General features: G+C 42.0%; 1 protein-coding gene across 4 annotated transcripts in view; it reads right to left on the bottom strand.

The window, feature by feature from the left end:
* The window catches only part of KDM6A (lysine demethylase 6A), a 129,248-nt gene extending 113,004 nt beyond the window's left edge, over positions 1–16,244 (bottom strand). For 3 of the 4 annotated variants that reach the window (XM_084871233.1, XM_084871235.1, XM_084871234.1), the window contains exons 1-2: positions 15,695–16,244; positions 15,418–15,481 (exon numbers count right to left, since the gene is read on the bottom strand). In XM_084871233.1, coding sequence (XP_084727359.1) covers positions 15,418–15,481; positions 15,695–15,855 — 225 coding nt within the window. In that variant the 5' untranslated portion in view covers positions 15,856–16,244. The remainder of the gene's footprint in view (positions 1–15,417; positions 15,482–15,694) is intronic. The other variant, XM_084871236.1, reaches the window with a different exon arrangement.
* Positions 16,245–23,109: the final 6,865 nt, after the last annotated feature.

The raw sequence follows: 23,109 nt of genomic DNA, 5'->3' as shown, positions 1-23,109 counted from the left end.
GCTGGAAACTTTTGCGGAAACTTGAGGGTCTGCTGAATCAAGTGATGAAGGCTTAGATCTGATTTGTTGAGTTAGTATAGCGCTGGGGTGTTGATCTGTGAGTGCCTTGGGTGGGGCCTGGATGAGGCTTGTTGACCTATTTGAAAATGTCTTTTGTGTGAAGTGTATCATTGGGCATGTGGAAGTATTATTGATATGAGAAAATGCTAAGTAACAGATTTACTATCTGAAAAGGGATTTACTATCGGGGAAAGGGAGGGAGGAAGAGACTGAACATAAACTGTGCACCTATGGATGAGGACAATGGGGGATGGGGAGGGGGCAGAGGGTGGGGTGGGAACCTGGTGGAGGGGGGAAGAAATGAGGAACCTTTGTAATAATATGAACAATAAAGATTGATTTTAAAAAAAATAAATAAATAAATAAAAATAAAATAAAATAAAATAAAAGGAACACAAAAAAAAAAAAAAAGAAAAAAAAGAAAAAACAATTACTATGTGCAACATTGAGATGAACCAGGTTTTTGATGAAATAACTGACAAAGACTTTAAAGCAGTCAACGTAAAATGCTTCAACAAGCAATACAACTGTCCTTGAAACAAATGGAAAATAGCAGCAAAGTTATTTTAAAAGAACCAAATGGAAATTACAAAACGAAAAATACAATAACCAAAATAAAAATTCCCTGGATGGGCTCAACAGTAGAATGGAAATGATAGACAATAGATTCCGTGAACAAATCAGTATACTTTAGTCAACCCAGATGAGAAAATAGGCAAAAAACACAAAAGAGCTAAGATTCTTAACAGAGTCCCGAAAGAAGAGTGGGATTTTAAAAAGTATTCAAAGAATGGTGCTTGAAAAATCCTGAAATTTGACAAAACACATTAACCCAGGGATAGAAAGCTGAGTGACCTCCAAACAAAATAACACTAAAGACATCCACACGAAGATACATTGTAATAACTTCTGAAAACTAAAGATAAAGAGAAATTCTTGAAAGCAGCAGGAGGAAAATGGTGCATTACTTATAGAGGAATACCAATTCAAATGACAGCAAATTTCTGATCTGAAACAGCAGAGAACAGAAAGTAATAGCAACATTTTTCATATACTGAAAAGAACTATAAACTGTGAATTCTATATATGGCAAAAATACCCTTCAGAAATGATGGGAAATAATGACCATCTCAGAAAAACTAAGGAAACTTGTTGCTAGAAAGAATGGCTTAAAAAGTTCTTTAAACAGAAAGGAAATGAAAGCAGAAGGCTGGAATTTCAGAAAGGATAAAAGAACACTGAGATAGATAAAATTAAGGGTAAATATAACACACTGTTATAGTAAGCATGAGTTTCATAAATCATATTTGCAGGTTGAAGCAAAATTGATCACACTATCTGATGTGGTGTTCAATATTATACAGAGAAAATACTTAAAATTGTATTTTCAAAGTAGAGAGGGAAAAGGAATTTAAATGGAAATGAAATTTCTATACTCCACTAGAAGGGATAAAGCATCCATACCAGAAGATAATGGTGATAAATTATATATGAATATTGCAATACCTAGAGCAAATACTAAGAAATCTATAGAAAGAAACATACTTAAAAACACTACAAGTCATCTTGAATCCCAAAATTATATCCAGACAACCCATAAGGAGATTTAAAAACAAAACAAAAAACAAACAAACAAAAAAAAAAACAAGAAACAGAAGAATGAGAAACAGAGGAAACAAAAAACAAAAGTAATAAAATAGCAGACTTAAACCCTAACATATCAATAATTACTCTAAATGTAAATATAGTCAAACTTCGTTTCTCAAACATCTCCCATCTGGAACAATTGGGTTCTCAACCAAGTTGTTCACACAAAAAGATGTCTCGGTTAAACTTTGGTTACTAAAACTAATAACCCTTTCAAGCTGATACCTCAGCATGACAAAAAGAGTCTCTCGGGCAACAAACAAAGGAGAGAATGCTTTGTTGCTGGTGAAATCAAAGATTAGCGCAATTTTAAAACATAAAAAGGCCATCAAGAGTGCTACGGTTGCTAAGTGTGAAAGAGACGATGGTCACAGACAATTGAAGATGGAGAAAAACCGTTGTTGATTTGGATAAATAAAAAGTAGTTAGCATTACGGGGGCAGTGATATGTGAGCAAGCAAAGATGTGGCATACTGACCTGAAAGACATCCCTGGACCGAATGCTGAAAGTGAGTCGTTTAAGGCTAGTAAGGGGTGGTTTGGTAAATTTAAGAAAATATGTGTTTATTTCTAGATTAAACAGTACATTAGACATATGCTGCATATAACAAAGGTTAAAATGGAATCATTTTGGGGTATGAAATTGGTTAATTCAATTTACATTATTTCTAATTGGAAAAAATGAATTTTCAAACAAGTAAGTTCTCACACAGCCTTCCAGAACAAATTACGCTCAAGAACCGATGCTCCACTGTAGTCTAAATAACCAATTATAAAAGATTAGAAGAATAGATTTTTTAATGACCTAACAATATGCTGCCCACACACAATTAACATCACTTTGAATGCAATGACATACGTAGACTGAAAGCCAAAGTCTGGAAAAAAATACATATAATTTAAATATTAATTATTTTTAAAAGCAAGACTGGCTCCATTACTATCCGATAAAGTGGACTTCAGAGCAAGTAATACTTCTAGTAATTTTAGTTAGAGATATTACAAAATGATCAACCCACCAGAAGATATGACAATACTAAATGTGTACACATTCAAATGATATAGCCTCAAAATACACAGAGAGCAAAATCCAACATTAAAAAGTTTACATTCAATAGATCAGAAAGTGCCTCAACTTAATGCCAAGTGGTTCTTCCTACTCTTAAGGGATCTAAGGGTCCTCACTCATCTTTGTTAACACCCAAATGCTCAGTGCCCAGTAGTACAAAAAGATAACTTTCAGTTGATTTGGTTTCTGATCTTGAAGGCTTAAAATCAAAGAAAATTATAATCTAAACAAAGTTCCACTGTGTCCTCCTTCTGAATCAAAATCTTAATTGATTCAATACTAAAAATCCAAATAAACAGCCTCGTCAATTCCAGTGCTGGTCACTTTGGAAACTCTTAATTCCCAGACCTTCATCTTAACAAATGGTGAAACTGGGGACAAGAATTATGCAAGGTGACGAAAGCAGGCAGAGGACCCTAAAAATTCAGGTCCTTTAGTTTTCTCATCTATTCTTCCCAATATATACAGCCTCCCAACAAGCCAGCCTTCTGAGCACCCAGGCTGAGAAAACAGAGGCCTATTAACCATGTTAATGGCACATGTGCTTACAGGGTTTTTTTCAAGTTAGAGCAGTAAGTTCCTTAGGGATCAGTCCACATTCTCTCCCCGCTAACACCCTTACAACCAATAGAAGAACTTAAGAAAATATGTGAAGTGGTCATAGAAAACCAAAAAACTGTGTGGAAAAATCCATGCCATCTAGGCCTAACCAATCCAGAGGCTCTAAAGCTTTTCTTTCTCCCTAACATACTCCTATCATTAACACCTCTACCCAAGGGTAAATAAACTAAACTACATAACTGAAAATTATGGAATCCACAGTGGGTTAAAAAGTACACAGCTATAATGACTTTCAAACAGTTAATGAGCCCCCAAAAAGTAAAGTACTATTATTCTAGCTCCCCTACCAGCCAATCTATAATGAAAATAAAGATGTTCTGCTCTGAAATAAGTTAATAATACACTGCATCCTGTACCATTTTCAAGGAATCAAGAATGCAAGTTTACCTATTTTACTTTCCTATAAAAAAACCAAGACTAAGTCAGGAAGGCGAATGACTCTTGGAAATACAGGATATTATGTAGTATAAACTATGGCTACTGCTATAAACATTCAGGGAGTGAATTAAATTAGTATTCACATAGCCTGATAATTAGTCACATCAGTAAAACTAAAATATTTGCCAATTTTTCCAACTGATACTTCACAGTATATAAAATTAAACTGCTATTTTAGGAAAACACATATGTACATACTTTCAATTACGACTTTGGCATGTTGAAGAATTTCTACCTTCAATACCATGTATAAAGAGTACTGTAACCGTGGTCAGCAAACTGCAGCTCACGAGCCACATGCAGCTCTCTGGCCCCTTGAGTGTGGCTCTTCCACAAAATACCACAGCCTGGGCGAGTCTATTTTGAAGAAATGGCGTTAGAAGAAGTTTAAGTTTAAAAATTTTGGCTCTCATAAGAAATTTCAATCGTTGTGCTGTTGATATTTGGTTGTTGACTAATGAGTTTGCCTACCACTGTACTAGAACATCAAAATAACTTAAAAATCACAAAAAACAGCCGGGACCGGTTTGGCTCAGTGAATAGAGCGTCAGCCTGTGGACTGAGGGGTCCCGGGTTCGATTCCGGTCAAGGGCATGTACCTTGGTTGCGGGCACATCCCCAATGGGGGGCGTGCAGGAGGCAGCTGGTCGATGTTTCTCTCTCATTGACGTTTCTGACTCTCTGTCCCTCTCAATTCCTCTCTGTGTAAAATCAATAAAATATATTTAAAAATCACAAAAAACAATTCCCTCACCAACATCTTACTACCTAAATAACAGAACAACTCACAAACCCAAGACAATTCAATATTAAAAAGTATTAATATTTTCATGTAGCAGCAGTAACACCAGCAAAGCATTTTAACAACTTGTATACAGTATAATCTCATGTTTTGTTAAAAAAAAAAAAAATACAACGGCATATACTTACATATGTGTTGAAATAGGAAGTTAGCCAATAAAGCTTCTATTAGTGACTACCTGAGAACAGGAACTAAATTACTGGGAGCTGGTGTGGGAGGGAGATTTTCTTTTCACTAGAACATCCTTTATGTAACTTTACAATTCTGTGCTATGCATAAGTACCAATTCAAAAAAACTTCAGGAAGGTATTTAAAAAGTCAAAGATAGGATTATAGCTACCATTAGGATGTGAGGATAGAGAGAAAAATAGATTAGAGGTTTAAGATGCAGAAATTACAAGATATCTTGACTATTAGGACTTGATAAGTTAAGAAAAAGAGGCGTCAAGAATGACTCCCAAGGCTTCTGGCAAGGGTAGTGGTAACTGCCACTTAGTACGGTAAGGAATGTCAGAGGCAATGATAAACTCAGTTTACATATATTCAGCTTAAGGTGCCTTCAAAATACCCCAAGTAATCAAGTGGTAATCAAGCATACATGCAAGCTGGAAGCAAAGTAAGTAAAGAAGACACAGAACAAAATCTCCCTGCAAAGACTAAGAGGTGATCAGAGAGAGAAAATCAAAGTGGTGAGATGCTATGAAAGCCAAAAAAGACCTTTTCAAAAGATTCCAAATTTGCTTGTATCTCCCCCCTCATTCCTAAACTACGGCCTTAATTTAAACCTAATTGTCTTTTCCAAGATGATAATAACATGTAATGTGTAGTAAACACCATCCATGCAAGGCCCAATGCCAGGAACTTTTATATACTTTTTGTTAACTTAAAATGCAATAGCCTGCCAGAGATCTATTACCGCTTTTCATTTTACAGATGAGAAAACTGAGCCTCTGAACGATGAAATAATCTGCCCAAGTATCACAAATCTAGTAAGTGACAAAAGCAGAATTCTACTCTAAAATCCACGTGCTACTACCTGTCCATAAATACTTCATAACTAGTTCCTTTCCCCTCCGCTTTATGCTTCTCACTATAGCCACTCATGTTCCCACAAAGCCTACTTCTGGTCGTGTCCCTTGTCCGGATTAGAGGGGAACTCAACGACTCCCCAAAACATTCTATGGCCTACAGTGCTGAGGCCTTCTTCACACGCTGCTCAGTCACCTCCTCCCAGTCCGAGACACCCTACACTCTCCCCACACTAAAGTAATCACCATTCCTCCAACACCCTTCAACTTCATACCTGCAACTCTGTCCTTTCTCCTCTTGCTACACTTCTCGTTTGATAAGCAAGACAAAGTGTTACATGTTTGTGCAGTTCCCCTCACCCACTTCCTCCAGTCAGCATTACTTCCCAAATATTGGGGATTGTGTGGACAGTTTAAATTACCCATAATCAAAAGTTTTTCAATGTTTTAATTGCTCCATCTTTAAGAACTCACAGCACATTGCATATGCCTTCATTAGTGTGTTTATTGCATCATGATCATTCAGTCTGTCCATCTCACTCCAGAATACAGTGGCAAAGGCCAAGTCTCACTTGTTGCCCCAGAACTTGACTCACAGCCCATCACAGCAGTTCAACAAACGTTTCACCAATCAATCAAGCAGAGCAAGAGCTTTTGTAGTTCTCATTCTGATACTTGAAGAAAAAAAAACAAAAAAACTAAAACATGTTTTATTTTGTTTTAAATGTTTTTATTGACTTTAGAGAAGGGAGAGAAACATGGATGAGAGAAACATCAACATCAATTGGCTGCCTATTTTCCATTGTTCTAAATTAAGTAAGTTAGATGTCCTTACATAATACTCTTTTTTTTTGGTCATTGCTGTTAATCCTTACCAGAAGGTATTTTTTTCCATTGATTTTTAGAGTGGAAGGGGGGGTGGCATCGACGTGAGAGAGATCGATTGCTTGCCTCCTATGTGCACTCTGACAGGGCCAAGGACCCAACTTACAACCTTTGTATGTGCTCTTGTCAGGGAATTGAACCCGTGACCCTTTGGTGCTCAGGCTGGCGCTCTATCCACTGAACAACACTGGCCAGGACCATAATACTCTTAACTATAACAAAACCCAACCTATCCTGAGAATGAACTTAGTATCGTTTGTTTATTCTAATGCAAACAAAATATGACCACAGACAAAGCTACAAGAATACATTCACAACAGAATGACACCAACAGTTTTAGTAAGGTAGAGAAGCAGAGAAAAGATAGAATAAAATAGGTAATAAAAATAAAAAGCTTGTAGAAGAAAGTGGCAAACAGCCCACAAATTAGCTGAGAAACCTAAAATTATCTAAACAAGGGATTACCCCCACTCTTCCAGGCTATAATTCTTAATTAGGTCCCCAATGTCAGCCTGGGCCAAATCAGGCCCAAAAGTAAAGTCGTCAATGAAATAGATGCTACTAATGCCGAAACTGGTTTTGCTCAGTGGATAGAACATCGGCTTGGGGACTGAAGGGTCCCGGGTTCGATTCCAGTCAAGGGCATGTACCTTGGTTGCGGGCATATCCCCAGTGGGGGGTGTGCAAGAGGCAGCTGATCGATGAGTCTCTCTCATTGGTGTTTCTAACTCTCTCTCTCTCTCCCTCTCTGTACAAAATCAATAAAATATATATTAAAAAAAAAGAAAGGAATAGATTCTACTAAAGATCAAAATGAAGAAGTACAGTGATTACTAAAATGCAAAGAAATAGACATAATAAAGATACATCTCTACTCCATTCACTCCTATCTCCACTGAGGGACTATCAAGTTCAGAAATATCCCAACTTGACAAGTCCTTTACAGTTGTCTGTAACTATATACACAGTATAAAGTCTGCCTGTAGTCAAACAAAATATAATTATGATGTACTCACTATCAGTGTACTTATTGTATGATTTTTTAAGTAATACATGTCTATAATTAAAAAAGAAAAGCAGTACAGAAATCTATGAAGTATAAAGTTTGAAATCTCCTCCCTTCCTCCTCACTAAAAAGGGTTTTGAACTCCAAGATGTACAGTATTTACTTCTTGAGTATCCTTCGAAAACTGTCCGAGAATTTCAATTGACTCGTGAACAAGAATCCCTAGGCAAGAAACCATAACAAAAATAAATATTACTATAAAATTAGATCAGAGAGGGACAGAACACATAGCACATCATCCTGTGAATATCTAAAAGCTAAAATCTAGCTCTAAATCATGTTTTCCTAAAAATAAAAAAAATAAATAAAAAGTTTCTACTAATATCGAAATCAAGAAACATCGCCTCCAACAAACACTATCAAGAAACAATCCTCACCCTATCAATAAGAGCAAATTTAGGGTAGAACTTTAAAACTCAACTTACAACTTAAAACTGCCCAAAGAGTAAGCTAAGAGAATAAACTAACAGAAAATGGATGCACCTCTAGCATTACCCATCCAGGGAAAGATGGTCCAAATCCTAAGAGTCCCCAGGCTTGAGGAGCTAGCAGTTGGGTCTTTTTTGTCTCTGCAGGGTGTGGTGTTCAGATGCATAATTTGTTAAAACAATACACCTGGATAAATGGAACAGGCTGTTTGTAAATTAAGCTAGCCCAGAAACCATTCTGCAATATCTCACAAATGTGAACACCTCCCATTTAACCCACAAGTGTATTGTAAAAATGTAATGAAATAATTTAGTTTTAAATGTCTCACTCAGAACGTTACATGATCTAAATTCTTATTAAGTGTTTTAAGGGGAGAAAAACACATCAGAATACAGAGGGTCTCAAGTGCTTTCGTTCATTTCAGCCTAGCTGATATCAGTTCACTTTTAAAGTCAATTCTAAAATCCTAATCATCTAATTCTAGTTAACTTTGGAAATTCCCACATCAGGAATAGTTAAAACCTAAAAACGAGAGGCTCTAGGATATGAGCCGAATGGCACTCTGCAAATGCAATGCTTCTTTTACCCTTACCTCAGGCAGCCCTGGAATACAGCAGGTAGCTCATGGGGTGTTAGAAGTTTTCGTCAGGGAAATAAATGATGGTCAAGTTATTGGGGCTTGGCAGAAATACTGTAAAGGCACCTCCACCTTTGCAGTAACAGGAGCTAAGAATCAACAAGCGGAGGGATCCTAAAACTCTCCAGAGTGCACATGTAGTTGAGGAGTCCCATTGAGCCCTGTGTTCCACCAGTGTTTTGGTACATGCTTGCTCATCATGTTTTTATGAGTGGCAAAAAAAAAAAAAAAATCCTTCTGACTGGTAATTTGTGAAGTTGACCTTTTCATCAACTTTCAGGATACTTCATCACTGATACTTCTGTCACTGATGTTCTAGGTTAGTCATCCTTGTACTCATCACACCCTTCCTAGGCACTGTGTTTTCAATGAAGATGAGGAGTATCTGTGTTGCCTTCATATTCCCTGCCTACAAGACCTGCACTTAGTGTACATTCAAATATTTGTTGCTCTAATTTATACTGTCAACAAATTACAAGCCAATATGGAAAACTGATACAATTATATGTGCAGCTTCAGTCTGAGTGCAGAAGACTGTCAATTATGCATTCATTAAATAAACTCCATTAATTAACTAGTCTACAAATAAATACATGTGGGCCTTAAATAACCTAACCACCATTTCAATTCTTAGACAATCTGGTGGGTGTTTTTGTAACATAAATTAGCTCTCTGGATACCACATTTCAAAAATATTATAAATAATACAGTGTTATCAGTCATTAACATCAATTTCAAAGAGCTCAAGGTATTACAATGAGGATCAAAGTAAACTTAGCAAAAACCTTTTCAAACTTGCAAAATAATACTGGTACTATATAAATAAAAACTAAATGTTATGTAATCAAGTAAAAAAAAATTTTTTTATTCTGTAGCTAGCCAAGCACTCAACTTTCATATTGGTTTAGAGTCACTCCACTTAACCACCTAAGTCACAAAAACTCATCTCTCAGGCAGTTTTTCTGAACAACTTAAAATATCTAGAGGTGACAGTCAAATGTTCCCTAATCATTTCAATTTGTAATTAATTCTACAGAAAGAACTACCCAGAGAAAAAGAAAGCCAGAACTTCAAAAAGTGTGTGTGTGTGTGTGTGTGTGTGTGTGTGTGTGTGTGTGTTTATACTAGAGGCCCGGTGCACAGATTCATACACATTGAAAGTAAATTAATTAGAAGGAGGCGGGAGGGGTGGGAGGGGCCGGACACACCCTGGAGCCAATCTCCCTGGTCCCTCCCCTGCCGGGGCTGTCTGTGGAGTGAGTGGAGTTCCTCCAGCAGGTGGGGTCCCTCAGCCTGGCCTGCAGGGATTGGGACGAAACCAGCTCTCCAACATCCCCCTGCTCTCTCATATTATTACACTGACATCCCCCAGAGCAGGGGTCCTCAAACTTTTTAAAGTGGGGGCCAGATCACGGTCCCTCAGAGAGCTGGAGGGCCGGACTATATGAACTACTAATTCCTACTGTAACACCTCGGCTGCGCTCACTGCCCAAAAAACCTGGCAGGCAGGATCAGACTCCTCTGCGGGCCGCATGTGGCCCGCGGGCTATAGTTTGAAGACCCCTGCCCCAGAGGGTCCTGGAGTGCGAGAGGGCACCCTGCAAAGCTGCTGTTGCTCAGCAGATCCTGTGTTGAGCATCTGCCCCCTGGTGGTCATTGCAAATCATACCTACCCCTACCGGCTGACTGACCGGTCACTTAGGCTTTTATATATAGACTAGAGGCGGGGGGGTCCCTCAGCCCAGCCTGCACCCTCTCCAATCGGACATCCCTCTCACAATCCAGGACTGCTGGCTCCCAAATGCTCTCCTGCCTGCCTTCCTGATTGCCCCTAACAGCTTCTGCCTGCCAGCCTGATCACCCCCTAACCACTCCCATGCCAGCCTGATTGATGTCTAACTGCTCCCCTGCCAGCCTGTTTGCCCCCAACTTCCCTCCTCTACCGACCTGGTCACCCCTAACTGTCCTCCCCTGCAGGGTTGACCGCCTCTAACTGCCCTCCCCTGCTGGCCATCTTGTGGTGGCCATCTTGTGTCCACATAGGGGCAGGATCTTTGACCACATGGGGGCAGCCATATTGTGTGTTGGAGTGATAGTCAATCTGCATATTACTCTTTTATTAGATAGGATTCGTTCCTGCAGCTCTAATTTGTGTGCCCAGATATGCAAGCATTTTCTGTAATCTTTTATTACCAGGGATATATCAAAATTTTAGCAAATGTGTACTAACTGCATGAGACTCTGTCCAGGTAAACAACAATGATTATAACTGCTTAGAAGACAACTTTCCAAACTAGAAAATACTTTTTTAAACTTATCAAATTAAAGACCTAGCTTTCAAACACAAAGCATAACATTCTGTGGTTACTCTCGTAACTCAAACACTAACTTTCTTTAGCACTGGAAATAAATACATCTCTTTAAATCCCAGTAATCAGAAAAACACACATAATAAAGAATAATTTTAAACATCAATAATCCAAATATTATAATTTTTAAAAGCCACCTCTAGAACCGACCTAATAATTTTCCCATATCATTTACATGCAAATATAAAAATAACTTCAAAATGAACAACTATGTATTTTATTTTATTTATAAAATATATTTTTAATTAATTTTTTAAAGAGAGGAAGGGAAAGGGATAGAGTCAGAGACATAGATCAGCTGCCTCCTACACCCCCTACTGGAGATGTGCCCTCAACCAAAGTACATGCCCCTGACTGGAATAGAACCCGGGACCCTTCAATCCACAGGCCGACACTCTATCCAGTGAGCCAAACCAGCCAGGGCTGAACAGCTATGTATTTTAGCAATAGTTCCCTGGCACATATAAGATTCCCTAGCCCTGATCTGTGAAAACCGTAAAGGATTAAGAAATAAAAATTGCCAGTTACAAAAAGAGTCACGGAGATGTAAATTACAGCATAAAGAATAGAGTTAATAGTATTTAATAACTATATATGGTGACAGATGAGTAACAGACTTATCAAAATGCTCACTTCATACGATTTTTAAATGTCTAATCACTATGTTGTACACCTGAAACTAATACAACATTGTGTTGTCAAATGTAAGTGAAAAATAAATTTAAAAATTTTTTAATTATAGTAAAAAAAAAAAAAAAAAAAGCCATAATGGCATTTAAAAATATTCCCCAGGCATTTAGCATATTATTACCATAAATATGCTCTACAATATTACCATATTTATTCTCTTACTATATTTATGCTATGTATTACTTGATATTATACTTTAACTCAAACGCTTATCCAACTGAAAACAAGATTAATCCAGTTTTCAAATAATACTTAAAAAATAATCATGGTTAAAAATTTGTTAAATGTTTCCATTCTTAAATACTTTGGAGCAACTCCACTGTCATGTAAAAAAGAATTTGAATTTTGAATTATTATATTACCAAAAGACTAATGATCAGCATTAGTTTCAAGAGCAAAGTGGTCAGAATCATGTTGTATTTCAAAAACTCTGTTAAGTAACCACTCACTGTTTATAATCTTTTTTAAAATTTTTTGAAATATTAGTACAAAAATAATATGCTCTATTAATAACTTATCTTTTAACCCAAAACCCTAAACAGTATATATAAAATGGCAAATGTAAAAACAAAAATTCTTACAATGAGTCTAATATAAATGAATTTTGCAAAATATTCAGAAACTAAGAAAAATCAGCAGTTTAGATAAAGTATCCTCACACCTAGAAAAGAAACCCACAAATTCAGGGGCAAGAAAGAGACACTTATTAAAGGTTTTAAACTTTCCAAAGCTTTTAAGTCAAGCATTATCTTTTTTTTTAAACCTACAAATTAGAATTAAAAAAACTTGAAAGATGATCCAATAATATACATAGAAATAATTTTTTAAAACCAGTAGTAATAGCTAAGTTTCTGTCAGAAAGAAAAAAACAGTTATACAAGGTGCAGACTAAATTTGTCTGGGGAGGGAGGTAATGACAAAAATCCTAGCTAAAAAGAGAATTGTGGGAGTTATTCAATTCCATTATTTGACCTCGGCTAAGTAGCCTGAACCTACCCTGACAAAGAAAAGCCAGCTCTTGTTTTTCATACTTCCAGAGAATAAAAATTCTGAAACCAACACAGTTCAACATGCCACAAAAACAAAACAAAGCAAAACAAAAACAGTTTCTCGGGACCGTTCAAAAGATGGACGAAACTAAATAATTCACCACTTCCTATAGGACTCCAGCTCATTCAGTCTATTCAGAATCCAACTCAAACAACACGCTGCAAAGGTTATATAATGTCAAGCTTTGCATTACACATTTCACTGGTGTATTCAAGCTCACAAAGATGCAACCAAGAACTGCACGAAGCTGCAAGCAGACTCTAGAATGCTTTATTTTAATACTAAGGCTAATGAATCTTTACCAAAATAGGTAGGACCTCACAAGCACTGAGTCTGAACTAATGAATATTTTTTTTCTTTAGCTCAACAAAATACTGTTTCCCCGAAAATAAGACAGTGTCTTATATTAATTTTTTCTCCCAAAGTTGTGCTAGGTCTTATTTTCAGGGGATGTCTTATCTTTCCATGCGCTAGGTCTTATTTTCGGAGGATGTCTTATTTTCGGGGAAACACGGTACTTAGTAGTTCATCAAATCACCCAGTATTTTAGGGAGCCTTCATTCTTCCCCCAAAAATAATGAAGCTTTGCAAGTTTTTCATTTTTAAGATGTCGCTGTATTCGAACACCAAGAAAGTAACTCACACATTCACAAAAAATATTAGAAAATGTTCAGTTCTTTAAAACTTAAATGAAATAGTGCATAATAATAACCTCCAGGTTCAATATTACAATCTGAAATCCAATGTTAAGCACCATCCATCTAAACGTGAGCATTCCGAGATGCGAAATCTTCAACTAGCATTTTACACATCGGCCACATAAAACATCAGACCCATTTATTTCTTCATCACCATAACGAAAAGCAACCGATTGGGCTAAACTTTTCCAAATGAATTACCTTTGCAAATCATGATTGCAACCCTCTATTAGACCGGCATTATTCACTTCAAACTAAAACAATGCTCCTTCCATTTGAATTACTCTGTTTAATCTTTTGGAATTCGAATGACAACTTCGACAGTTAGCCAAGTATTTTAAGTAAAACGTTTTAAATAGATTGAAAAAAATGTTTCAAGGCTTAAATCACTGACGCTTAAAATCATCTCGCTTAAAATCATCTCGGAGCTAGGCAGTATTCCTTTTTCCGGCGATAATGAAGCCAATTAATACCTACACAGGTTAATTCAAGTTATCTGTATGGGTCAAAGGAACGGGACTTACCGAAAAGGATTATTTCTATTGAAGCTTTCTGGTCACTGTGCCTGAAACCCCTTATATGTAGTTACTTTGAAACAAAAAGCAAAAGCACAATTACAGATAAAAGGAATCAGTGGCCTTCCTACACCAGACTACAGACAAAAACCCGGGCAACTAAGTAACATTTTTAAAGAACCCTCAGGAATCAAACGCTGGGCTTGAGTCACTGCAAACTTTCTCTCGGCAATTGCAACAATGAAGCTGAGTGTCAAGTGCAGAGCGGCGGACGGCCGGGGAGCGAGAGAAATGTCTCATGGCAACCCCTGTCTCACGCTCCCAAGTTTCCCGGCCCCGACGGAGGAGCAAGCGCACGAATATCGTGTCCAGCGGCTTTGGCTGGGGAGACACAACGGGTGCGGGCGGATGGGGACTCCGGCCTTTGTTCAGGGGCTCCCGGAGGGTGAGCTGGAGGTGCCACAGGTTGATCAGCGGGTCCCAGGCGTGTGAATGCCGCTCCCAGGCTGGAGAAAGGTACATGAATTCTACATGCAAGCCGCCTGGGATCGTCTGTGCGGGGTACCACCGGGCCACCCGCTCCCCAAGAGAGGCCTGTGCATCGCTACTATTTATTTCCATGTTTACCTCGCCTCCCTCCCCTAACACCCCCCCTCCACTTTCTCCTCCCACCCTGTCCCGCCATCTTGGGCCGATAGAGCAGCCATTACTTAACTAAATGACAGGGCCAACAACTTTGCACACAAATAAACAGAGACTGCACCCCGGCCTCTCCCTCTCCCCCGAATCTCCCGTCAGACGCACAGGGAACCGGGGTCCGGGGAGAAAACACGCTCAGGGGTCACTGCAGGGTTTCGGGAGCAGAAAGGGCCAAAAAGTAAACAAGTCACCTAACTTCAGGTGGAAGCCGGAGCGAGCGGGAGGCATGTCACCGGCCCCGTGCGAACTCCTCGCCGCCCCGAGCTGCGTGCAACTTCCCCCTCCGGAAAGCGGGGCGGCGGGCCAGCCCGGGAGCCCTCCTGCCGGTGGACACCCCGCACAGCCCGCAGTCAGCGCCGGCGAGGCGAGCGAGCGGGAGATCGCGGGGCGATGTGCACGCATTCGCCATCCCTGCACCCCAACGGGGCCCTCGGGGGCCGTCGGTGGGAGCCCCCCGAAAGCTGGGGGAGCCGCAGCTCCGCCGACCCGTTGCAGCTCGGCCCCAGAGCGCTCCGATCGCCGCTCCTCCGGCTCCGAGCGGAGGGCGATCCCGCCGGCGAGGGAGCCGGCGAGCGGAGGCAGGAAACAGCGGCCCGGAAGCCCCTCGGCCCTCGCCCGCAGCACAATGAGCGCCGGGCCCGGGGCGAGCGGGGGAGCGGGGAGCGGGGCGCCGGCCCCCGACAGCGAGTCCGCGCTCCGGCCGCGGCTGCTTACCTTGCCCAGCAGGGCCTTCGTCCTGGCGCCATCTTCATGCAGCCTCACGAACCCGAACAGGCGGCTGTGGGAGACACACACGCGCTCGGTCAGAGCTCCGGGAGAGCCACCGGCCCGCCCGGCCCGAGCCCGAGGCCCCGCCGGCGGCCGCCGCCCGGAGAGCGCCCGGCCCGGCGCCCGCCCCGCCGCCGCCGCCAGAGGCGAGCCGCGCTCCGGCCGCCCCGAGAGCCGCGCCGGCCCGTCCGGGGCCGACCGGGCGGCCGCCCGCGGCCCGTACCTGTCCAGCCCGCCGAGCGCCTCCCTCTCCTCGGCTGTCAGGCTGGGGGACGCCTCCTCGCTCTCGCCGCTCGCTTTTCCCGCCGCCATTTTCTTTTCCTCATCACCGAAAGCCGCGGCGGCGGCGGCGGCGGTAGCGAGCGACACTCCGCAGGATTTCATGGAAACGCGGCGGCTTCCCAACTCCAGCGCCGACACCCCCCGGGCCGGGGCCCGCGACGACGCCCCCAATCTCTGCGCGGGACCGGCGCACCAACTTTATCGCCGCCTCCTCCTGCTCCGCCGCGGCCGGCGGCGACGAGCAATCCCAACGCGGCGGCGGCGAAGGCGGCGGCAGGGGCTGCGGAGCCCCCGGGTCGGCGGCAGCAGCGGCGGCTCGGCTGTGGGGTCACATCGCGGGGGCGGGCGAGGGGCGGCCACGGGCGAGGACGGCGGGAGCGGCCGGAGCGCACGGGGCTGGGGGCGCGGGAGCGATCCGGCGGAGACACAAACTTCCCCGGCACCAGCACAAAGTTGTTGTAATTGTGTCACACAGCGAACCCCACGCCGCCGCCGTGACCCCCCCGCCCGGCCCGGCCGGCTCCGCCAATCGCGTGCGCCCGCTCGCCCCACGTGACCTTTGTTGACTCACGTCAGCTGCGGCGCCACGCAACTTGCTAGCGGCCCGAGTCCCGCCCTCCGAGGCCGCCGTCGAAGGGGAGGGGGACGCACGGCTGCGCCGGCTTCTGATTGGCCGCTTGGCCCGTCCGTCAGAAGGAAGGGCTGGTCGCCAGAGGGAGCCGTGTTAGGGTGCGCCCGTTAAATACGCTGGGGCAGAGAATGGAGGGTCTGGGCCGTGTCACCTCGGGAGCGGCGGTGGGCTCCGGAGGGGATCTGGGGGGCGCGGACGGGAGAGCGGCGGGGAAGGGCGAGGCCGGCACCGCCCGCGGAGGGCCCGAGCGTGGAGCCGGGACGCCTCGGATCGCCTTTGCCCGGGAGCTCGGGTCGGGCCCAGCCCGCGGCTCCAGCAGCCCCGCGCGCCGTGAGTCCCGGGTCCCGCAGGGTCTGGTAAGGGTCTCGGAGCGCGGCCCCTGACCTTCGCCCCCCGCAGAAGGCATCCATTCCGGCCCCGCTGCAAATCATGGCCTCCTGCCCGCGGCTCGGGAGCCGCCCTGGGCCAGGCCCACGCTCTCGGCCCCGCTACCCTCGGGGGGCTCCCTGACCCCCCGGCCGGAGGGAATGGAGGGTCCCCCACCAGACCACGGTCCCCCCACCGCCGAAGGGCTGTTGGCGGCACTTGGGGGCCCGATTCTCCTGCTACCTGCGTTTGGTCTGTGGTTCGTTCCACTATTGTAAGAAAAAGCAATAACCAAAACTTGTTCGGCGGGACCTCCAGGATGTTGGTTTCTGTTGCCGCGATCTCGGTGGGGCCTGCAGGGAAGAGTTGGGGCTACTTGTGGATGGGCCTGAGGGAAAGCAGAATTAAGATCCTCATCAGAGTTTGCACCCGAGAAAAGCCTTTGCTATCACCCCAACATGCCTCAGACAGCAGTACCACTTTCTTGTTCCGACCGTGTCTCCCATACAGATGAAAATCCACTACTAGTCTGGCTTTCAATCCACAGTGTAATCAGGAGAAAAAGCAAACATGCCTTCCATCCATTACTCTTTGCAATTTAATAAGATATGTCTCCTATAATAGATCTGTAACCGGGCACACCTCTTGTCTTCGGGGAAAGGAGAATATTAATTAGTGGACATGAATTTATTAACACGGACTCAGAAATTTCAGTAATATAACCCATTCAGAATATATCTCTAACTTAGATTTCAAAATAAAGGAAGACAATTCAATGCTGACTCAGTTATCATAGCAGTATTCAGTGAGCACCTATGGAGTCCCAACTGATTTTTGCACCCGGACACAGTTTTAAATTGTTCCCCGGTGACTAGTAACTAGACTAACAAACTGTAGTTTTATGTGGATTATATTTCATGTTTAATTACTTTCTCTGAAACACCCCTTCCATTCTTCCTGGTATTCCATCTTATTTGAATGAGTATAGAAGGCTGAGTATCTTCCCCAGCTAAATTAACACATGCATTGTTAATTTGTCACAAATAATGACCTTCAAAGCCGGGGAGATTTTGACAGCACTCTCTCCCCTCACCACACACACACACACACACACACACGCACACACGCACACACGCACACACGCACACAGGCACACACATAGACTTGCACCACCAGAGATACAAATTCTGCCATTATCTGGCCATCTTCCTGGAGTTGATGGTCCTTGACTAAGGCCCTTTGTAAAGGTTATAAAGCTACCCACCCCCAACCCCTCTAAACCTTTCTCGGCACACAGACATTATTACTAGGTAACAGCAGGAAAATGTCACTGAGTGTATGCAGTAGGTGGGTTGGACTCGCAGACCTGGATCAAATCCTTACTCTGCACAGGCTGTGTGACCTTGGGAAATTTAAAAAGAAAATGTACCCACTTGACAGCACTCTTTTGAAGATTGAATGCTATAAGGTAAGTAAAGTGCCAGACATATAACGCATTCAAAGACCTCAAGAAAAGAGGAAGGTTCAAGTTTTTAAAATCTTAGCTTTCACATTCTGGCTTATAAATGTATCAATCACCACTCTACCAATTACTTCCTCTATTTCTCCCAACTGCTGAATGAGATCAACACTTAGGCAGTCCTAATCTACATTTTTTTTTTGGGGGGGGGGGGCATATAACCCAACAGTGTTACATCTCTCCATTATTATAAAATTAAACCTTTTATCACCTAGTACTGATTCTTGTTTCATAATTCTAACTTAATGCACTAGGAACTGGGGAGAGCCATTTGAATGTACCAAGTTGATAAGATTAGTAAATGCACTGATAAATCAATATTTTGAAATTATATAAAATTTGTATCATGCTGAGTGGTATGGAGTAATTAGTGCATGGACTAATTAGTACATAATTTGTAACACTATTCTGTTAATACTTATGTAAATACCATCAGTATCAGAGAAGCAGCCCATTCAAATACTGGAAAATAAATCTAACTTTCTTTTAAACAACTAAATATTTAACCTGAAGCATGTAGGAATATGTAGTTCATTTATAATGTTAGTGCCACATAAACCTATACAGATAATAAAAGTCACATAATGGAGTCATGATTTATCTAGTCTTAAATAGAATTATACCTATTGTTAGGTCTGATCAAATAATTGAATCGGTCACCCTAACACTTACCCTTTTATGTTAGGATCAAAAATAAGTTTTAAAAAGTGGACTAGCTCTTCCCATAATTACCAGTGTCTTCAAAATTGTCCAACTGATGTCCAAACACAATGATGCTAAAATAAATACAGGGTAAGGGTTAGTGGGGAGACAGCCAAATACAGATTTTCCATTATTACAAAAACTTCAGCTGTCCAAACAGTTTTGGGACTTAGGAAGAGGCCAAGCCACCCACACCCACCTGGAGCCCTCACCAGGCTACAAGTAATGAGGCTCTTCAAATCCCCACCAAACCACTGCCATACTGGGGAGCCTGGGCTTCTGCCTCCACCAGTAATGGGCCATCACTCCCCCTTCTTGCTGAGTTGGTGTCAGAGGAGGCCGAGTGGAGAGTCGGGACATTCATTGCTGCCCAGCTGTAACAAGACCACCACTTGATGTGGAGACAATGTGGGGAGCAGTAAGGAGGCGCTCCTACACGCCCCAGCCAGGGTGGTATCCATGGAGGCCTAACCCCAGCCACACCCAGCAGTGACAAGGAGACCCTCCCCCTCTACCACTGTCAGCGAGGATGGGTGGGGAACCTGGACTTCTACCTAGTAGTAACAAAGCAATGCTTCCCTTCCCCCATCAGTGATGTCAGAAAGGAATGGAACACACGACTTAGATAAGATCTAGGGTCTCATAACATAATCCCCAAAATGTCCAGATCTCCATTAAAAAAGCACTCCTATCAAGAATCAAAATAATCTCAAATTGAATGAGAAAAGACAACAGATGCAAACACTAAAACACTAATCAGATGTTCAAATTACCTGACAAGGATAATTTAAAGCAGTCATTATAAAAGTGTTCCCACGAGCAATTATAAAACCATTTGAAACTAATGAAAACCTAGAAAGTCTCAGCAGAGAAATAGGAAGTTTCAGAAAATAATCCACATACAAAGAAGAACCAAGTGGAAATTTTAGAACTAAAAAATACTAGCACAATAACCAAAATTAAAAACTCAACGTATGGGCTCAACATCAGAATGGAAGGAATAGAGGGAAGAATCAGTGAACTTGCAGATGAAGCAATAGAAATTGCCCAGTCTGAACAGGAAATAAGATAAATCCTCGGGGATCTGTGGGACTGTAACAAAAGTTATAACACTTGTGTTATCAGGGTTACAGAAGGAAAGGGCCCAAAAAGTATGGTCCCTGTCCTACACTCTTAAAGAGAGCTGTATAAATAAATTCTATATTATAATACAGAGCGATCGATGAGTGCTGTAAGCTTTGCCCAAATTTCTGTGGATGCTCATAAAAGAGACATCTTTTTCTTTCTTTTTTTTTTTTTTTTCTTTTTTTCAGAGAGAACGGGAGAAGAAGAGATGGAAACATCAATAATGAGAGAGACTCATTGGTTGGCTGCCTCCTGCCTGCCCCACCCTGGTGACCAAGCCTGCAACCTGGGTATGTGCCTTGTCTGGGAATCCAACCGTGACTTCCTGGTTCATAGGTCAATGCTCAACCCCTGAGCCATGCTGGTCGGGCAAAAGAGGCATCTTTAACAGGGGCTTAATCACAAGGAACAACAACAGCCTGTAATTATTGGAATCGAGAATAGAGCAATCAGATAGAACTCCTAAAGAACAGAGGATGAATTGGTAGGAACTGGAGGCTGAATGGGGGGGGGAAAGGGGGGGTTCTAGGCAGAGGCAGTAACACATCTGCAAAAGCTCAGAAGCCTACGAATACAGAGTTCTGGTAAATTCAAGAAGTTGAGTATAGCTGTGACCAAAAGGGGAAGGGAGGGATTGGGGGTTGAGTGGGAAAATTAGGCAGAACCACGAAGAGCATAGGAAGAGGCAGACCAAAGGCCATACTGATTTTAGGCAGGGAAATAACTGCAGGGTTGCTATGATGTTAGTGCTGCTGCTTTACACAGAAGACTTCCTTTCACCTGGGGTCAGCAGCTGGCACCAAGCTCAGTAACTATCGCCTAGCTGACTGATCTAGCCCTTTTGCTAGACCAGGGATTGGTCCTAGAGACTAGACCATCACCTCCAGGCGGAATCCAGCCTGCCACCAGTATTTGTACAACCATTTCATCACACATTAAAATCAACTGAAATTCCAGTTTTGGTGCCCATAAGTAAAGTTACATTAGCATACAGTCATGCTCGTTCATTTGTGTATTATCTACGGATGCTTTCACCAAACAACACAGTCGAATGGTTGCAACAGAGGATGTATTTGACGCGCTCATGGCTGCTGAGTGCCCTGCAAATCACCGCGATGCTCTTATAACTTGGCAGTGTTTCAAGCCCCATGCATATAACACCATGACATTTTTTTAATTACAAGTACATCCCTATTATGTCAAAACAGAAAAAAAGAGAGAGGGGAAATGGACTTCAAATGTCATGCTTTTACAGCACCATGGCGTGGGGATTGTTTTATCAATTTTGATAGCAAAACATTTATTATGCAATAACACCAGAGTTTCGCTAAAAGAATACAATCTATGTCAACATTATCAGACTACACTCATCACGCTATTCCCAGCTGACGGGAAAGCAACAGTGAGAACAATTAGAGAATTTAGAGCAGAATATTTCATCACCACAGAATTTCTTCACAAGTATAAAAAATGAACGTGAGGCTGCACAGTAATGTTCTGAGCAGCCCATTTCTTAGCCTAACAGGGAGAGCTATTTCATTAAATTGTGTTGGAATACAGCAGTAATGTGTCCAGAGAAATAAAGACTGTTAGCCTTTCAGCCAGAACAGTATTTGAAGAGTGGGGAGCAACATCAAGACTCCATTAAACAAAGCAATTAACTCAATGGTCTTCCTTGGCTCTCCAGGAGTTAACAGAATACTCATAGTAAATTGTTTATTTAAGGAGTAAATGCCTTGTTTGGAGGGACTGAAGCATTAGCTTATGTGAATCGTCTGCATGGAACACTACAGGGGAAAATATTTTCAAAGAAGGTGAAAAAACCCCAATTTGGCCGAGACTGGTTTGGCTCAGCGAATAGAGCGTCGGCCTGCAGACTCGGGGGTCCCGGGTACGATTCCGGTCAGGGGCATGTATGTACATTGGTTGCGGGCACATCCCCAGTGGGGGGTGTGCAGGAGGCAGCTGGTCGATGTTTCTCTGTCATCGGTGTTTCTAACTCTCTATCTCTCTCTTTTCCTCTCTGTAAAAAATCAATAATATATATATATATATATATATATATATATATATATATATTTTTTTTTTTTTTTTTTTTTAAAGTAGAAGTTGGCTATACTGATGTGCCATGCCACAGCAGATCCACATCTGTAGTAGTTCAAGGTCTGCAGCAGAGGCACAGTTCTGCTGTGATTCTTTTGAGCGCCAGACCAAAATTGGAAAATTTGAATAAGAAGAACAGCATTCAATCACTGTTATCAAACTGTGAATGGCTTTGGAAATTGGCTTCGGCTGGAAACTTGTTTAATGAATTACACCATTAACAAGGTAAAACAACACTTATACACGAAATTTACACAGTAGTGAAGTCATTTTAATGACAACTAACGCTGCTTTAATTACAAGTAATCTCAGCCCTCTTTATACCCTCCCCTGCTCTCAAAAGTTAAAATAAGAGAATTATCCATTCATATACAAATTCGCAGCAGATATATTTTTCCAGCTCATACTGCAGTCCCAGGCAGCATTTTTTTAGACCGCCATGCAAGTGCAAGGGAAATTTTCGTATTTCAAAATTTATTTAACTGTGCAATTGAGGAGTTTCTACCTGTCAATTGAAGGTGATTAATCTGCAATGTAATGACATACTAAAAGGCAAATATCAAGAGAAGAATCTAATAGAATTCTGTAAATGCCTTCCATGCAACAAATATGCTCAATTAAAATCATATGCACATTGATGTCGGTGTTTGGCAGTGCTTCTCTGTATGGAAAGACATTTTCAAAAATGAAATACATTAAATCCCATTACAGATCAGTACTAACAGATGAACATTTGCAAGCTAATCTGATGATAGGGAATTCTAATTTTGAACCCTAATTAAGCAAAATGTATTCCAAAAACAAAGAACCCCATTCTTCTCATTAGTAGACCTGTATTACGTAAAGTTGTACTCAATTATTGCTATTAGATTTTTAACTTAATCAATAAGATATTCATGGAGTTTTTTCT

This window comes from Pipistrellus hanaki (genome assembly GCF_964339955.1).
Source record: "Pipistrellus hanaki genome assembly, chromosome: X".
NCBI lineage: Eukaryota > Metazoa > Chordata > Mammalia > Chiroptera > Vespertilionidae > Pipistrellus > Pipistrellus hanaki.
The sequence above is the reverse complement of the archived record's forward strand: the minus strand, read 5'-3'. Positions and strand labels throughout refer to the sequence as shown.